This window comes from Felis catus, chromosome B1 (assembly GCF_018350175.1).
Source record: "Felis catus isolate Fca126 chromosome B1, F.catus_Fca126_mat1.0, whole genome shotgun sequence".
NCBI lineage: Eukaryota > Metazoa > Chordata > Mammalia > Carnivora > Felidae > Felis > Felis catus.
The window spans coordinates 14,345,404-14,363,903 of NC_058371.1; the positions used below are offsets into that span (position 1 = coordinate 14,345,404).

Here is an 18,500-nt window from a genome sequence, read left to right on the forward strand (position 1 = left end):
CTTTCCTCCTGAACCTGTAGCCTTCCTTCCTGCAGACTGTTCCCCCTCGCCCCTCATTTGCCACGCATTGAGAGTCCCTGTATCTTGTCGCTCCCCGAAGATGTGACCTCACCCTCATTCCCCAGCGTGCTGTCATTTATCTGCCGGACTGTTGTTCTTTGCCCTTCCCGTGTGAACGACTCTTCTGCCTTTATTTGTGGCTTTGAGGGTCCTAATATTTTGTCAGACATTTCATTTATAGGACACTGCCGCCTCTGTTGTCGTCAAAACTTGCAAAGAAACAAGTACAAAATGGGATTCTTCTGTTTTCCCTTTGACTTTATCATCTTTTGATACATTACAGTCTTCATGATTATTAACTTGAAAAATGTAGAATCGTTTTGTCAGTTCTTATAGAACTTTTATCTGTTATGTAATACCACATTTGCTCCTCTAACCTCTTTTCCACTGTCATTTTCCTAATTCAGACCCTCGTTACCTTTGCCTTTGCTTTCTGTCTCTTTTTTTAAAAACACAAATTGCATAAAAGTAATGCACGTGCATAGGCGAAAAATCGAAAATACAGGCAAATCAAAGGAAGAAAAGGATTGTCCATATTCACACCACCCAAAGAGAACTAAGTATTCTAAGTCTCTTCGTGTGTATCCGTCCAGACTTCATATTACTACAAACAGACACACAGAATTTTAAATATAATTTTATATCAGAAGTGGGAGTAGTATGCATACGGTTTTATAAGCTCTTTTCACTTACCATATAATCTTTTATCAAAAAAACTTGCTCAATTATACAGACTCTTCTGTAGAGTTAGTGCTGAGTTGCGCAGAGATGGTAAGACCTCACGTTTCTGTCAGACGTTCTTCCTCACATACAGCCAAGATCCTTTCCCGGCCTTGCTTAGAACCTTTGTGGTCCGCCATCGCTTACAAATGGAGTTTCATGTTTATTAACCTGGTATTCAAGAAACCACAGGCTCTTGGAGTATGGGGGAAGAAATGAGAAAATACATTTATCTGCCGGAAAGAACCGGAAAAAACATTTATCTGTGGAAAGAACCACCCATCGGGCCAGCAGAACAAAGGAGAACACGTGGGGCGCCTGGGTGGCGCAGTCGGTTAAGCGTCCGACTTCAGCCAGGTCACGATCTCGCGGTCCGTGAGTTCGAGCCCCGCGTCGGGCTCTGGGCTGATGATGGCCCGGAGCCTGGAGCCTGCTTCCGATTCTGTGTCTCCCTCTCTCTCTGCCCCTCCCCCATTCATGCTCTGTCTCTCTCTGTCCCCCCAAAAATAAATAAACGTTGAAAAAAAAATTCAAAGGAGAACACGTAAAAGTGCCCTGTTTCGGATGTCCTGAAGGGTGTCGCTGAGGCTGCTAGAGACAGTGCTTTGAGCTGATACCCAAAGAATGACTGAGTGAACCGGGCCTGGGGGAAGAGGGGCTGGGGTAGGGTTTGGGGGTTGGGAGAAGGATACCTTCCCGGAAGAAGAGAGACCACAAGTTAAAGCCGAAGTCTAGAGAGGCCACAGAAAACAGGGCTTGATGAAAGAAAGAAATGCAGAGCAGCTGAAGGCTGGTGTGTGTCTTTGTGGGGGTCTTGGGAGGTGACTGGAGAAGTCAACAGGAGCCAAGTCCTGAGGGGCCATTGTCTGGAACCTTCCAAAACCCGGTTCCATCACTGCCTGTTGCATGGAACATTCCTTTTCAACCAGAGAAAACCCTGTGTCTCTAAACGGCCGTGGCACCGCATTCTCCTCTCAAGGCTTTTGTCACTTTTTACTGCACAGACATGTGTGTGTGTGTGTGTGTGTGTGTGTGTGTGTGTGTGTGTGTTTAATTCATATGTCAGAAGTTTTTCTGTATTTTGTAAGTTCTTGAAAGGAGGGACTCACGCCTGAACATCTTGTTTCCCTGTTGTGTGTAGCAGGTGGTCGGTACTTGTCTGCAGAAGTAACAACAGATAATAAGCATAGCGGATATTTTCTAGAAAGGAAGACAAGGAAAGCTACTCATGTTTGTTTCATCCATTCTTCCCGAGCACGACAGAAAGGACAGAAATAGGCGTGATAGACAGAAATCACGTTCCTTTCAAGAATCTGATGTGATCTTCCATGGTAAAGCTCTTAGAACTCACAACCGTGTTCTCTGTCTGTAAAGTCCCACATCTAAAACTGACGCCATGTCCGTTCCCTCGAGGCACGTGACGTTTTCGCAGACATCATGCAAATTATACAGCATTCTGACACAGTGACTTCCCAGGGTCACCAGGTCTTAACACTAACATACCACGTCTTTATAATGCACTTTTTTAGTATTTACATTTAATAAAAATTCTTCACAGTCCGTTCAGCAGATACAACCAAATGGAGATGAAGCACGATCCTGCTTTATGAAGCCTTCGGAGGTGCCTTCGGGAACCCTCTTTGTAGCTCATATTTGATTTGTACGGCATTTGATTTGTACGGCATTTCAGAAATGTAAATGTTCCCGCTGCAGCTCTTGTAGCATATAGTATTTAAACCAGCCTACTGGAGTGTTTCTGCTGATCTGTCCAAATAAATGCTCGTTTATTATTATTGTTATTATTATTATTATTGTTATTATTATTATTGCACTTTATTCATTTAAATGTCAACGTTACTTTCAGTGTTTTGTGGCAATTTAGGCATCGACAGGTATTTTAGTGAAACTACACCAGTTCCCCAATACGTAGAGAAAATACGAGTAGACGAAACCTCTGAAGATACTGAGGGAGAACTCGGGGTACATATCTTCCTGTAACTATTGCAACTTACGAATATCTCAAGTTGTTCACCTGCACTTTGTTTTTGTATCATCCCTTTAGTTGTGTAGTTTATTAGTTATATATCTCACTGGGACACATCACCCCCAAACCCAGTGGCTCACAATACATTTATTACCTCATGGTTCCTGTGGGTGATGAGTCCAGGCAAGGCTTCGCGGGATCCTCTGGCTCGCCGCGTCACAGGCTGTCTGTCCTCAGGGTGTCAGCCAGGTTTGCTGGGGGAGGATCCGCCTCCACGCTCACTCACGTGGTGGTTGTCAGGATTCAGGTCCTTGTTGGCTGTGGGCCAGCGGCCCCCCCTCATTTCTTGTCACGTGGGTCTCTCCATAGCACAGCTTACAACATGGCGGTTTGCTTCACCACGGAAGGAAAGCCAAGAGCCAGGGAGGGAGGGCACGCACAAGGTGGCCCGCACGGCCTTTTGTAATCTAGTCCCAAGTGCCATCCCTGTCGTACTCATTAGAAGCAGATTACTAGGTCTAGCCCATATTCAAGGGTCAGGAATATGAGGAGGTGAGGATTATTACAGGTCATCCACAATGGGGAAAACTTTTCTAAGACCATAAATTCCCATTCGTTAGAGGATGAGTTCTGGACTTTGAGTCAGATGGCGTTTACATGTTGGAAATGCTTGGATAGCCGGAGACCTGAGTTGTAATGAATATCGTCAATTGAGAAGTTTAGGCTCTTGGGGCGCCTGGGTGGCTCAGTAGGTTAAGCCTCCGACTTCAGCTCAGGTCATGATCTCACGGTTTGTGAGTTTGAGCCTCGCGTCGGGCTCCACGCTGACAGCTCAGAGCCTGGAGCTTGCTTCGGATTCTGTACCTCCTCCTCTCTCTGCCCTTCCCCCACTTGGGCTCTGTCTCTCTGTGTCTCTCAAAAATAAATAAATGTAAAAAAAAAAAAGAAGAAAGAGAAGTTTAGGCTCTTAATTAGCTGACAACTGCCCGTTCTCCTTATTCTCCAAGGTGGCTGGGCTGCCCCACCGTGATGATGTCCTTGAGGATTCTGGGCTGGAGGGGCTGTCCAGCCGGGACTGTCCCCTCCTACATCTCTTTAGACATTGACTCCAGCATGTTTTTTTTTTCTCTTAATTACATGAGACATGCCTCTTTTGCATGTTGGAATATTTACGTCTTTAAAAATTAGAGTTCAGGGGACACCTGGGTGGCTCAATCGGTTAAGCACCCAACTCTTGGATTCGGCCCAGGTCACGATCTCACGGTTCCAGTGTGGAGCCCCACATCGAGGCTCCATGCTGGCAGTGCAGAGCCTGCTTGAGATTCTCTGTCTCTCCTTCTCTCTCGGCCCCACCCCTGCTTGCACTCCTCTTTCTCTTTCTCAAAATAAATAAACCAAACGAAACTTTAAAGCAAAATGAGAGTTCAAAATACTACTTTAGAGGACGCTCAACTTTTTGTACCAGTGATCGTGAAGCAGAGATTCTAGGCCCGAGTCAGTGGCTGCAATGTGTCTGGCTAACTCAGGCCATTTTGTAAATCATCCAAAGCCTCTCTAAGCCCTAAGGGGACCCAGGGTTCATAGCTGAACCACTCCAGTTTAGTGTTATCCTTTATCCCCAGACACCACATTAGTTAGAAGTTTCCAGAACCAGCCTGGCCCCTAGAGGTTCTCGTGGTCCACATCGGATTCCCTCATATCACTGTCTGGGTTTTGACTCACTGCAGCCTCCGGGGCCAACCAGTAATACTGAGTTGGGGTGCCGGAAGATTGGGCTTCACACGCAAAACATCTTAAACAGCACGTGTCATGGAACATTCCAGCAAATTAACAAATTAATTTTCCTGTCCTAATTGGTCGGGAACAGGTTCTCGTATTCATACAGCGGCAGACCCGCTTTGACACACCTGTTTTGGCGGTAACTGATTGAATTCAGAGAGGTGACTGCCTGTCAGCACAGGGAGGTCGGTGCCATGGAAGGAAGTTGTACCACAGTCCCCCTGTCCATGCTTGCAGGGCCACAGGGGGAAGCCCCTGGTTCGGTCAGGAGGCAGGAGCAGCAACGGAGAGAGCGCTGGCCAGAGCCTTCTTTGCGGTTTCCGTGGGGAGGAATGGGCGAGGCAGGGCGGGCAAGTTTGGGCAGGCTCGAGATTGGATCGTTTGGATAATTTCGTGGAGAAGGCAGTGTGTGGGCCATTGCAGAGGGGTTCGTTGGAATCTCTTGTGGAACTTTGAAGCCCGCCATTGCTTGGGTTCTACCCACAGAAACTCTAATGGGCTGGGATTTTCTTTTTGTAAGAGCTCTCTGGGCGATTCTAGTATCCAAGACTGCAGAACCAAGAACCGGGCCGTAGAGTGTTCTTCAACCAGGACCAGGCTTTGGTTTGGCTTTTTGGCTTCTGTGTTGGGCTTGTTTTTAAATGTCAAACCCACTGTGGAATGACAGATATTTTTGTAAAGTACAGTAAAAATGAATTCCTTGAAAAAGGGAAAAGAAAGTAGAAAATGCAAGCCCCAATATTATTAGAGTCATCACTATACAATAACTATATAAAATTGCCATGAAGATTTCAAAATGTTTCCTCGTGACTTCTCTACTTTTTGCAGTGGACGTGTAAGAGAGTTCGGGGACCCGTGTAGTCTGCCCGCAGAGACTCTGAGTAGCGCTGATGTAGAGGGCAACATGGCGTCCCGGATTAAGTAAATGGAAACATGCACCGTGGGAAGCGGATTGGGTTCAGATCACACAGGGCCTTGAATGCTGGCATAAATAGCTTGGCTTTTATTCTGTGGGTGTTGGGGAGCCAGAGAATTCTTGAGAGGCATGGCGGGACCCCAGCTAAGGAAGCCGACTTTGGCAACTTGGTGTAGGATGGCTTCCCAGTGAGATAAAGTGTTAATGATCTGAAAGGGAGTGGACTGTGGGGAGCCCTGGGGATAAATAAAACTTGTATCAGATTTCTGGAGAAGTCACTTCACAAATAACCAACAAACTGCCCAGAGTATATAAGACTTAAAGCTGGTAAGTTTTTTTTTTTTTTTAAAGCTTAGATAATCCAAAAAAAAAATCATTAAATTCTCAACAATAACCCACCTGGTGTATTTTCAGAAACCACACAGATTGAAGATCCACGAAAACAGTGGAGGGGGGAACAGGAGAAGATGCTCAAGGACTATCTCTCGGTGGCCCAGGATGCTCTCAGGACACAGAAGGAGCTGTACCACGTGAAGGAGCAAAGACTGGCCCTGGCCCTCGATGAATATGTACGATTAAATGACGCCTATAAGGAGAAGTCAAGTTCTCACACAAGCTGTAAGTGCAGTGCGGCTGTTCAGACTGTGAGAATGGGGACCAAAGTGTAGCTAAGAGAAGGCCACCTGCGTTTCGCTGGAGTTGCCTGTTGAGGCCTGTCCCTTCCTAGGCAGAAAAAGTCCCCGGAAGCCAGGAGAGAGGGCGAGGGCACCCCGCAGACTTCTCAGCAAGGCGCCTCCCCTCCGTCCAGGCAGCAGTCCCTCCCTCATTTGTGGATCATCAATCCCTGGTGGTTTTCACTCCTCTGCCTGTTTGCCTTTTATTTATTTATGAGTTAATGTTTACCTCTGCGGGTCAAGGCAAATAATTCGGCCCCCTTTGCTGCTCTTCTACAATATTTTAGTGGGAGGAGCTAGAACTGTTGGCTGGAATGAAGTTTTCTGTCGATCACCCGCTTACATCTCAGAAATGGATCGCCTGGAGCTGGTTTGTTTAAAGAAGCAGTTTTGATGTGAGCGGCTCAGAAGTTCTGCTTAAATTACCGGTTTCTGGGTAACGCACAGCTCTGACAAACCGTGTGCACAGGAAGGTCCTCTGAGAGTTCGTACATAGGTGTGAAATCCAGAAACCAGTAGGCTCCATGGTCTTTAAGGCATTCCTCTTTCTTGAGTTGTTTTTAAAAAAAAAGTATAAAGGTTTGAAGACTACTTTTTATATTTAGGTGTCTGATGAATGACAATAAAGGAGTTATAAAGTAAGTATCCACAAAAGCATGTAAATCTCGTTTTTAGAGTTTGTAAATTCCAAGCTGAGAGCTAGTTCTACAACTGGTAAAAGTTCTTTTTTTTTTTTTTCTTTTTTCTCTTTGAAAAGTATTCTCAGGATCTTCATCCAGCACTAAGTACGATCCCGATATTTTAAAAGCGGAGATCTCCACTACGCGATTAAGGGTAAGGTTTTTCTTTATCATGGTTCTATGTTTAACATAGGCATCGAATCTGAGGGTGACGGAGAGGGCTTTAGGGATCTGGCAGGAACGTCCTCCACTTTTCCCGGAAGCTGACCATTCTGCCTTTGTTACCACGTTCAGTGCCCGAGACCGTCCTTGTTGGAGACACCGTGTGTTCCGTTACTCGGGGATTGTTATTACCTGCATCGTGTTACGTGTATTATGCGCACCCAGTATGTTAAATGTACTTATTTAATGTACACTAATGTGACATTACAATAGACTTAGAATATTTAGTATATTAAATCGAAATTTGAGTCTCTGTAACCTTGCCTGACCATGCTGGACAGCGTCTTCCAGAGCTGAGGGTAACTGCCCTCCCGTTGGACAAGCCGGTGCTTACAGGTGCCCACAAATCGTGTTCCCACATCATCCCTTCTCTCGGTCAGACTTCACTCGTTCCTCACACTGCCTCATGGCTTTGTTTCCTGATCTTTACCTTGAATCTTTTTGACCGAACTGCTGCTAAGGCCAGACCTTGTGTATCCTTGATGTTTGGAGTCCGAAAGACCGTTCGTCAGGTAACTGCATTCATGCAACCAGGACGTAGGTCACGAAGTAGGTTATTATCGTGACTCCAGAAGCCCCCACTGCGTCCCTGCACCGACGCTGTCCTTCTCCCGAAAGGTAACACTGGCCGCCTCAACGTGGTAGGGGAATTTTTTGCTTGCTCGCTTTGGATTTTGTAAAACGGAATGTTACCGTACGTATCACGAATGGCTTCCCTTGAAGGAACATTTGGAGATTCATCCACGTTAGCCTTTACTGCGTTAAAGCATCCCACTTTTGTCTGCACACCCTGATTTCTGTATCTCGTCTAACTACCGATGTACGTTAGCGTTTATTCCGATTTCCGGTAATTAAAAAAAATACCTTTCTGTGATGCATGTCTTTTGGTGCACGTAAGTACACGTTTTCATTTGGTGTGAAACTCAGAGAGGACTGGCCATGTCGGAAAACACACATGCTTCAACTTAGCACTTGCTGACAAAGGGCTTCGGGCCTTCTAATTTCCTGATACCTGCCCTTAAGGTTTAAACTACTTTTTACACATAGCTTCTGTATTCATCCCCCAGGTTTTGAACTTTGTATTTTTATTATCAGTTCAAAATATTTTCTAACTCTTTATGATTTCTCACATAAGGGTATTAATTTTTAAACAGTTGAGGATTTTCTTACCTTTTTTTTTTTTTTTTTACTGATTTCAGCTTAATTCTCCACTGTGTCTTTTTCAGTTCTAAAATTTCTATTGGAGTATTTTTTATTTCTAGTTACTTGCCCACATTCTGCACACTGATATGTAGGTTTTTGAACAAAATAATCCGTTGCTTTTGAGCTCCACATCTTTATTAATGCAATGTCTAGATTTCCTATGCGGTGGATTCTTCAATGTGGTCTGTTTGTTTCTCGTGACTTTTGGTCACTATCTGGGCAAGCTTCGTATCGCTGCTTACTTTTTATTAAGAGCCACGTATTATGAATGAGGAAGTATAAGGATAATTTGAACTTTGGGATGATCTTGTCATCCTTCAGTGAGGATTCAGTTTTGCTTCTCATGGGCAGTTAGGCCAGGGGCCGATAATTATAAATCCGTCTCGGATCAAGCTCTCTGAAATCTGGGCTTCATTCTTCTTCTAAGAGCGGGTCTATTTCCCGTCTACCCTTTCTCTTAGGGCAGAGCTCTTCAAAATCCCAACTGAAATTTGAGAACGTTTATGAGGGCCCCTTCTGCTCGACTGAGGTCAAACTCCAAATCTCTCCCCTGAACCTCTCACCTCTATGGGATCGATAATAGCTCTGTACTTGTGGCTTCAGTCGCTGTCTTCTCCCACCTTTTCAGCCTCTCTGTTGTACACACAAATGCTTCAAAAGGAAAAACATCACCTAGTCTGGATCCTATGAGCTTTCCTTACCTTTTGAGTCTTTAGCACAAGTTCCTGCTGCCTTGGTAGTTCTCCCGTGTCTTCATGTAGATGTTTTGTTTTGTTTTGTTTTGTTTTTTCTCACAACTTTTCTATTTGTTCTCAGAGGAAGAGTGTGAAAACAGTTTGTATTCTTAGAAGCTGTATCTCCCTTCAGTTTGGATTTCTTGGTTTAATTTATGAAATCATTAATAGAAGTGTTCTGTGTCATTCTGCCATAAACATCCGTCCAGTGTATCACTGACCCTTTACTCCGTCAGCCCACCATATTCCTCTGTACGTTTCTTGAGAATATCATGCGATGGCTGGTCAGATGCCTTGTTGTTGTACCTCAGTCCTGTGTCTACACATTTCTGTGATCTGCTTGGCTAGTTACCTTACCTAAAAAATGGAAATGAGGATATTTTGTCCAATTTACTCTTAGTAAACTTCAGCACTCACTTGAGCTATGCACTTCTCAGGAAATGATCACTTATGATTGCCCTTTGAAATTTTAACAGTTTTTCACAGTTCTTATCTTTGTAAAACACGTTGTAAATGGAATATTACGTGAGGAATAGCGTTCCATTTTTTCCTTTTAGGAAAGATGTAAACCAAAGAAAAGATTTAAAAGCAAACGCATGTAGGCTATCTCATCCACATAAACCGTTTAGAAGGAAATGAAGCCCCATTGGAATTGGGGGATCCCAGGAGACCCCAAGTGGTCACATTCCCCAGACCTGTCTCCTAATGCAGCTGGCCCTCTTAGATAAAGCTTGTCTTGCCCCAGGTTTGATGTACTCTTACTATCAGCAGTCTCTATTTCATATATATATTTCATCACTGTGAGGCCACAAAAATGAGCTATAAGGGAGTGCCCGCCTCAAGAAAGCGCTTCCCTCCAGAAGAGGGTGTAAGACATTAATAACCAGCTGGAATGTGGGAGATCAGAAATGACTGTCTTCGTCTTTGTCGTTCGTGAATAGTTTAACACTTCCTGTCAGTGTAAATGCCTTTTTATAAGCACTCCCACAGAAATTGGCCCTTGTGGTCTATGCTGCTACTGTCGTGGTCTGAACACTGTGAATCAGATGGTGCCCTCGCTCTGCTGTTTGTGCACATTTTGGCCAGGTAGCCCTTTTGGAATGCCCCCGCCATCCGGAAGTGGATGGGTGACTTGGCAGAGTCTCATAGATGTTGGTAACTTGGCCCTTCTTGGCTTGCCTCCCCTTTAGAAATCCCTGTGTCTGTTAGTCCCTGTCCCAAGCTGATGCCACAGAAATAATAACTCATGAATGAGCTAACTCTTCCTTGCTTTGGGGTCTCAAGTACCTGCCTGCATTTTTGGTCACCAGCAGTTGTTCAGGCAGAGCCAAACACTAGCGTCATGCTTCATTATCTTGATGTAATGGCGTAAGTAGATGTCGTGCACTTGTTTTACTGAATTAGAGCTAGTTGGTCAAGTATTGGGGAGCTAGGTGCTTAGGAACATCTATCTAAAACATCTGTTTTAGGTCATAGGTATTGGTGATGATTGGGTTTTCTTTTCCCCCTTGGTCAAGGGAGAATAGTACTTCTTGACATCTTATTCCTCATTATTGAAATGGTGAAATAAGTAAGTTCATGCTTTTTATTAATATACTCATGAGTTTTAGAGGTGTCATTTAATGGTACGAGAAAATCTTTCTTGGGAAGAGGAACGTAAAAACTTTTTACTGCAAAATTTATTATTTCTACAGGGAAGTCAGCTATTTCTCAGGAAACTGGGAAAAAATACTATTTACTTTATTCATAATAGATACTTAGACCATAGCCTTCTTGGGATAGAGAATGGAATATCTCGTACAAGCTAAAACTTTAAATTCAGCTGATATTTTAAAAAACTTATACGCCATAACATACATTCATGGTAAAAACTCTCAATGAAGTAGGTTAGAGGAAACATACCTCAACACAATAAAGGCCAGATAGGAAAAACCCACAGCTAACATTGGACTCAGTGGTGAAACACTGAGAGCTTTCCCCCTAAGGTCAGGAACAAAACAAGGATGTCCTTTCTTAAACGGACTTTTATTCAACATAGTACTGGAAGGCCTAGCCACAGCAGTCAGACCACAAAGAGAAATAGAAGCCATCCAAACTGGTAAGGAAGAAGTAAAACCTTCACCATTTGCAGATGACATAATACTACATATAGGAAATGCCAAAGAGTCCACCAAGAAACTACCAGAACTGATAAATGAATTCAGTAAGGTTGCAGGATACAAAATCAGTATACAGAAACCGGTTGCATTTCTGTACACTCATAATGAAGCAGCAAAAAGAGAAATTAAGGAATCAATCCCATGTACAATTGTATCAAAAAAAAGAAAATACCTAGGAATGAATGTCATCGATGAAGTAAAAGATCTGTGCGCTGAAAACTATAAAACATTAATCAAAGAAATTGAAGACAACAAAAAGAAATGGAAAGACATTCCACGCTCATGGATTAGAGGAACAATATGGTTAAGATGTCTAAACTACCCAAGCAATTTACACCTTTAATGCAGTCTCTATGAAAATACCAACATTTTTCAGAGAGCTAGAGCAAACAGTCCTAAAATTTGTATGGAACCACAGAAGACCCTGAATAGCCAAAGCAATCATGACAAAACTAAAAAACAAAAACAAAGCTGTAAGTGTCATAATTCCAAACTTCAAGTTATATTACAAAGCTGTAGTGATCAAAACAGTATGGTGCTGACATAAAAATAGACACATAGATCAATGGAACAGAATAGAAAGCCCAGAAATAAACCCACAATTATATGATCAATTAATTTTCAACAGAGGAGGCAAGAATATGCAATGGGAAAAAGATAGTCTCTTCAACAAATTGTGCTGGGAAAACTGGTCAGCTCTCTGCAAAAGAACGAAACTGGACATTTTCTTACACCATACACAAAGAATAAACTCAAAATGAATTCAAGACCTAAATATGAGAACTGGAACCATAAAAATCCTAGAAAAATCATAGCAGCATCTTTTCAGATATGTCTCCTGAAGCAAGGGAAACATAAGCAAAAATAAACTATCGGACTACATCAAGATAAAAAGCTTCTGCACAGCAAAGGAAACAACAAAACTAAAGGACAACCTAGTGAATGAGAGAAGACGTTTGCAAATGACATATCCAAAAAAGGGTTCGTGTCCAAAATATATAAAGAAGTTGTACAACTCAAAAAAGCAAACAATCCAATTAAAAAATGGGCAGAAAACATGAACAGACATTTCTCCAAGGAAGATATCCAGATGGCCAACAGACACTTGAAAAGATGCTTAACATCACTATCATCAGGGAAATCAAATCAGAACCACAGGGATATGTCAGCGCATACCTGTCAGAGTGGCTAAAATCAAAAACACAAGAAACAGGTGTTGGCGAGAATATGGAAAGAAAGGAACCCTCATGCAGTGTTGGGGGGAATGCAAACTGGTGCAGCCACTGTGGAAGACAGTAATGGAGGTTCTAAAAAAATTAAAAACCGGTTCTGTGCCTACTGGTGGTGGCCACCTCACTGTCTGGTGGAGGCGTGGAATTGGCGGCTGTGGCTTTGGACCGGGATGAACTGCACTCCGCCTGGAGCCCGGGGCGCCGAGCCACAGCCATTGCCAGTACAGCGGTCGCAGTCGGACTGACCGTTGCCGCAGCAGGATTCACAGGCCATTATGTTGTGCAAGCCACGAAACGTGTGGAGCCTCGAGTAAGACCAGCTTTCCGAAGTCTACCAAAATCTGCGTCAATGGAGAATATCAGAGAGGTGGGTTTGAAGGGACAAAACGAGAAGCAGTGTTAATAGTAGATGTAAGCCCTACTGTTAATAAAGGAAAAATAAGAGCTGCTTATTGACAAATTATGCTTTTCAATCATCCAGACAAGGGAGGATCTCCTTATATAGCAGCCAAAGTCAGTGAAGCTAAAGATTGACTAGAAAGTCAAGCTAGTAAATGAAGTCAATGTGTGATGAATTTTAAGTTCTTGTTAGTTTACGTATATGAGTGCCAGCTTTTTGTAAGATGCCTCAAAGCTAAAAAAAAAAAAAAAAGAAGAAAGAAAAAAGAAAAATAGAAAAAGAAATCCAGGAATTGCACCACTGGGTGTTTACCCAAAGAATACAAAACATTAACTTGGAGAGAGATGTGCATCCCCATGTTTATTGCGGCATTATTTATAATAGCAAATATATGGATGCAGCCCAAGTGGCCATCGATAGATGAATGAATAAAGAAGGTACGGTGCATGTGGAATATTTTTTCACCCATAAAAAAATGAATGAAATCTTGCCATTTGAAGCAACATGGATGCATCTAGAGAGAATAATGCTAAGCAAAGTCAGACAAAGACAAATACCATAGTATTTCACTCATATGCGGAATTTAAGAAACAAACGATCAAAGAAGAAAAAGAGACCAAAAAACCCCAGAGTTTTAACTAGAGAGGACAAATAGATGGTTACCAGAGGGGAGGGGTGAAATAGGTGACGGGGATTAAGAGTCCACTTGTCTTGATGAGCACTGAGTGATGCATGCAACTGTTGAATTACTATATTGTACACCTGAAACTGACATAACACTGTATGTTAACTGCACTGGAATTAATAATAATAAAATTTAAACATATAAACACACACACACACAACTTATATTCCCAGTTACATATAGGTGAGAGTTGATGAAAATTTAGTGGAGAAAATAGGTGGTGAATTTTAAATTATTACTGTTATTTATTAAAGTGAAGTAAAATGTTAGAAGTGTAAAAGAAAATCCCTAGAAATACAAATGCATTTGAGAAATTTATTGAGCACTATAACATATTATGTGATCCAACTTTTACTTTTGCAAAAATAAATAAATAAATAGATAAATAAATAAATAAGGCCCCTTTAGTTAAATTATATACACTCCACTCCAAACACATGGCTGGTTAGTGAGCCACTTCTGTTAAAAACTGTGTACTATATTTTGTTCTCAAATATATTTACTCCCACATTGTTAAGGTGAATTCACTTTGAATTATTTTTAGCAGCGGTGATGGACTCGGAAAAGTCGTGTCTAATCTTACCTGTTTGTAATCTTGTGCATAGATTTATAAGAACGGCAGTTAAAGTTCAATTTGTCCCTTCCTGTGGATAGAGTTAACTCATGTGAACATCGAATTATTACACTTCAACTAACGATGTAACTAACACAAAAATCCTAGCGGTGTGCTTCCAATGAAGAAAAAAACATGCCTTCTGCGAATGTACATTGCTGCCGATAAGGCTTGTCTTTCGACCCGACACAGGAGGTGTCTTTATACTCACGCTACATTTAAGACTTAGCGGACGTCCCAAGTTCTTCCAGCTGTGATCTACCGGATATTGAAGGAGCTGGAGCAGTACTGAGGCCTCTGCCACCAGACCGTACGTTAGGCAAGGCTCTCGTTCCTTCAGGACGTTCAGAAATGAATTTGCATTGCAGTCGGTGCTGGGCTAGAAAATAGTACACCGGTCTCAATCGTGAGCGAAAGGAATGATGTGACTTGACTCACATCCCTTAAGAAAGAGAGAGAGCAGACTGAAAGAGAAAAGGAGGCAGGAGGACTCTACTGAATGCAAGAGCCACATTATAGTTGTCTCTATGATGACGTGCTAGGAACTTGAAGTAATTAAAATTCATATCCCAGGAGCGCTTTTTTTCGAAAACCGTATTCAGACCTTGAGGAAAGTGACTCTGGAACACTTCGTCACATCCATTGATTTCATCATATTTTCTTTCTCTCTTTCTCTCTAAGGATTTTGGTCTCCTTTTCTAGCTTTGACAGGGGCCATCCAGCAAGCGAAGTAATATATACTTGAAAAGAAATCCTTTATTGACACTGTGCTGTTGGGGAGAGGCTTCGTTTCTTCTCACCCAGATGAGCTACCATCTCAGCCTCTCTGGCCCTGACCTTCAATCTCCTCCCTCTTAACTCAAAAACATTCTTACATCCGTAATGCTGACGGCAATTTATAAAATGAAATGCAATTAACTTCTTTTATGAGAAAATATGTAGTCACAGGCAGGCAGGAAAATGATAATTCGTAAGCGATCAATTTTAAATGATTCTGTAAAGCCCGGAAACTCATTCTCTCATCTTTGAAAGGCCGTGGGAGTTCAGGTTTGTGAAACTGTATGTGATAAAGATACTACAATGAACATATTCAAACTAGTACTTATAGTCTGATACTTTTTCTTGATACTTGCACAATAAATGCATTGACCTAATGTGTTCACATAAATAAATAGCATATTTATACTATATGCATTTTGTAATCTTCAGCATTTTCATGTGCATGTTTATTTCTAGAGTTGAGAGCGGGAGACATGGTACTAACCGTTTCTACTTTATCAGAGAACCGGAATCAGAGAGCTCCTTCAAGGTATAGGAAAATAGAATTTCATGATTTGAGATTAGCCAATTGGACACCAGATTTAGATCATGTGCCTTTAGAGAGAGAAAGGAAGATTGAGGAGATAGGTCCAAAAGGGAGATATTTTGTAGGCTGTTGGAATCATACAAATCTCTTTTATCTTTTAATACATATACATTTTTAATGTTTGTTTTTATTTTGGAGAGAGAGAGAGAGAGAGAGAGAGAGCGAGTGCACTAGCGGGGGAAGAGCAGAGAGAGAAGGAGACAGAGAATCTGAAGCTGTCATCACAAAGCCCGACGCGGGGCTCGAAGCCACAAACCGTGAGATCATGACCTGAGCCAAAGTCGGGCGCTCAAGCGACTGAGCCACCAAGGCGCCCCTCCCACAAATCTCCTTTAAAAGCTCGAAATGGCTCAAATTATGGAAAGAGCCTAAATGTCCATCAACTGATGAATGGATAAAGAAATTGTGGTTTATATACACAACGGAGTACTACGTGGCAATGAGAAAGAATGAAATCTGGCCCTTTGTAGCAACATGGATGGAACTGGAGAGTGTGATGCTAAGTGAAATAAGCCATAGAGAGAAAGACAGATACCATATGGTTTCACTCTTATGTGGATCCCGAGAAACTTAACAGAAACCCATGGGGGAGGGGAAGGAAAAAAAAAAGAGGTTAGAGTGGGAGAGAGCCAAAGCATAAGAGACTCTTAAAAACTGAGAACAAACTGAGGGTTGATGGGGGGTGGGAGGGAGGAGAGGGTGGGTGATGGGTATTGAAGAGGGCACCTTTTGGGATGAGCACTGGGTGTTGTATGGAAACCAATTTGACAATAAACTTCATATATTGAAAAAAAAAATAAAATGCAAAAGAAAAAAAAAAAAAGCTCGAAATGGCTCGTTACAGCCCAGGAAGGATTAGCTGCTATAGGAATTGGCTTCTAACAGCTGACAACTAAAGAACTGGACAACATCTATAAAACAGCTGCTCTCAGACACTGGATAACAGGCAGTTGAACACTGTAATCTCTTACCGAAGTGAAACCGAGTAGGTGAGCCCTGAGATCACACCATCTCCAGTGGAGGGAGAAGGTCTAAAACATAGTCTCCTTGGGTGCTTGAGCGGAAGAAACAGAAGAATAAAGTTCGGTGAAGTGGAAGCGTCTGGAGTTTGTGGGGAATCCTAGAGAGGAAGGAGCTACAGAGAGAGAAGGAACAAGAAGAAGCCCTGGAGCCTTCCAGTGTGATCTCCTCAAATCTCTGAGTACTAAGCATGGTATAAAACATGACCAGAATGGGGAAGGAAAGCAGCAGGGCAAACAATTCTCAGAGCTCGTAGGGCTCGGAATAGTTTGTGGTCTATGAGCCAGAATGGAGAGACCTCATACGCTCTGGGGCGGTAGAAAGAGAGCCCAGTAGGGGGACCACATTAGTCTAAGACTAAAGGCTGCTCTTGAGCTGCCCTAACAGAAGCCACAAGCGAGCCTTGAACAGATCACGTTTATTTAAAACAGTTTAGCTCTGTGCTAGACTAAAGCCCAGCACTCTTTAAAAGAATACATCAGCATCCAGCACCAATGGTGTCAAATTCACAGTGGCCAACATCTAGTCGAAAATGTCCATGCACGTTGGGAAATGAGAGTAGTGAGGAGAGGCAGAAGGAAGGGCCCCCGAAGGGGCATGAGGAAGCTTTCAGGCGGATGATGGATATATTCTTTATCCTGATTATGTTGGTGGTTTTGTGGGTATATACAGGTCAGCACTTATCAAAGTGTATTGTTTAAACACACTTTATTATATGCCGGTTATACACCAATGAAGCCGTTAAAGATTGCCAGCCAAAGAAGCAAGAAAATATGACTTGTAAGAAAAACAAGAAGTGACAGCTGTTATTTAATTAGCAAGCAAACATGTTAAAATATATTATACAAATTGTTCAACAATGTAGAGGAAAATAGGAGAGAAATAAAAATATAAAAAAGCTCAAAATAGAAGTTTTATAGAAATAAAAATATAAAAAAAGATCAAAATAGAAGTTTTGTAGATTAAAAATACAATCTCAGAAATGAAAAATGACACCAGTTGAGAAGAACCTATATGCTAAGTAAGATCAGTGAATTTGAAGACACTTGACTAGTTAACTATCCAAAATGAATTACACAGATGAAAAAAGCCTGAGAAAACTTTAACAGCGCATTAGTTTCCTCTGACACAATCTCACATGGCCTAATGTATATGTTAGAGCCCCCACTAAAGAGCCAGGAGGAAGAAATCACAAAAAATACTTAAAGAAATTAAAACTATAAATCCGTAGGTACTCCAAAGCAGAATAAAAACAGAGATCACACCAAGGTATATTATAATTAAATTGCTGAAAATCAGTGATAAGGAAAAAAAAATCGTAAAAGCAACCATAGAAATTAAACACGTTACATACAGTGGAACATTAAACACATTACGTACAGTGGAACAAAGATGATCAGAACAGACTTCTCATCAGAAGCTATGCAAGCTACAAGACAGTAGAGTGATATCTTAATACTAAAAGAAAAAATGTCAACCTCGATTGCTACACTTAATGAAAATATCTTTCAAAACTGAAGGCAAAAACAAACAACCCACTTCAAAAATGGGCCCGGGACTTAAGAGACACGTGTCCCAAGAAGAGACGCAAATGTTCCATAAGCATATGAAGAGATGATCAACACTGCTATTCATTAGGGAAATGCAGATCAAAGCCACATGGAGATATCACCTCACACCATTGGGAGGTTTTGGTTTTTGTTTCTAAAGTGGAAAATAAACCAGTATTGCTGAGGATGCGGAGAAATTGGAATGCTTGTGCATGGCTGGTGGGGATGGAAAATGATCCAGCCACTGTGGAAAACAGTATACCAGTTGCTCAGAAACAGAATTGCCATGTGAAATAGCAGTTCTGCTTCTAGGAGTCCCCAAGCAGATTCTTGTACACCAGTGGCCATAATGACATTATTCACAATAGCTGAAAGGTAGAAACAACCTGTATTAGAGTTTTCCAGAGAAACAAAACTAAGTGTGTGTGTGTGTGTGTGTGTGTGTGTGTGTGTGTGTGTGTGAAAGAGATTTATTATAAGAATTGGTTCACATGATTGTGGAG

General features: G+C 42.1%; 1 protein-coding gene and 1 pseudogene across 4 annotated transcripts in view; both read left to right on the forward strand.

Moving 5' to 3' along the window:
* WWC2 (WW and C2 domain containing 2) overlaps positions 1-18,500 on the forward strand; it is a 210,298-nt gene that overhangs the window by 107,323 nt on the left and 84,475 nt on the right. For 3 of the 4 annotated variants that reach the window (XM_045055201.1, XM_023252316.2, XM_023252317.2), the window contains 2 exons: positions 5,874-6,077; positions 6,891-6,967. In XM_045055201.1, coding sequence (XP_044911136.1) covers positions 5,874-6,077; positions 6,891-6,967 — 281 coding nt within the window. Of the gene's footprint in view, positions 1-5,873; positions 6,078-6,738; positions 6,772-6,890; positions 6,968-18,500 lie in introns of those variants that run through there. The other variant, XM_019828241.3, reaches the window with a different exon arrangement.
* On the forward strand, positions 12,452-13,047 carry LOC102901929 (annotated as a pseudogene).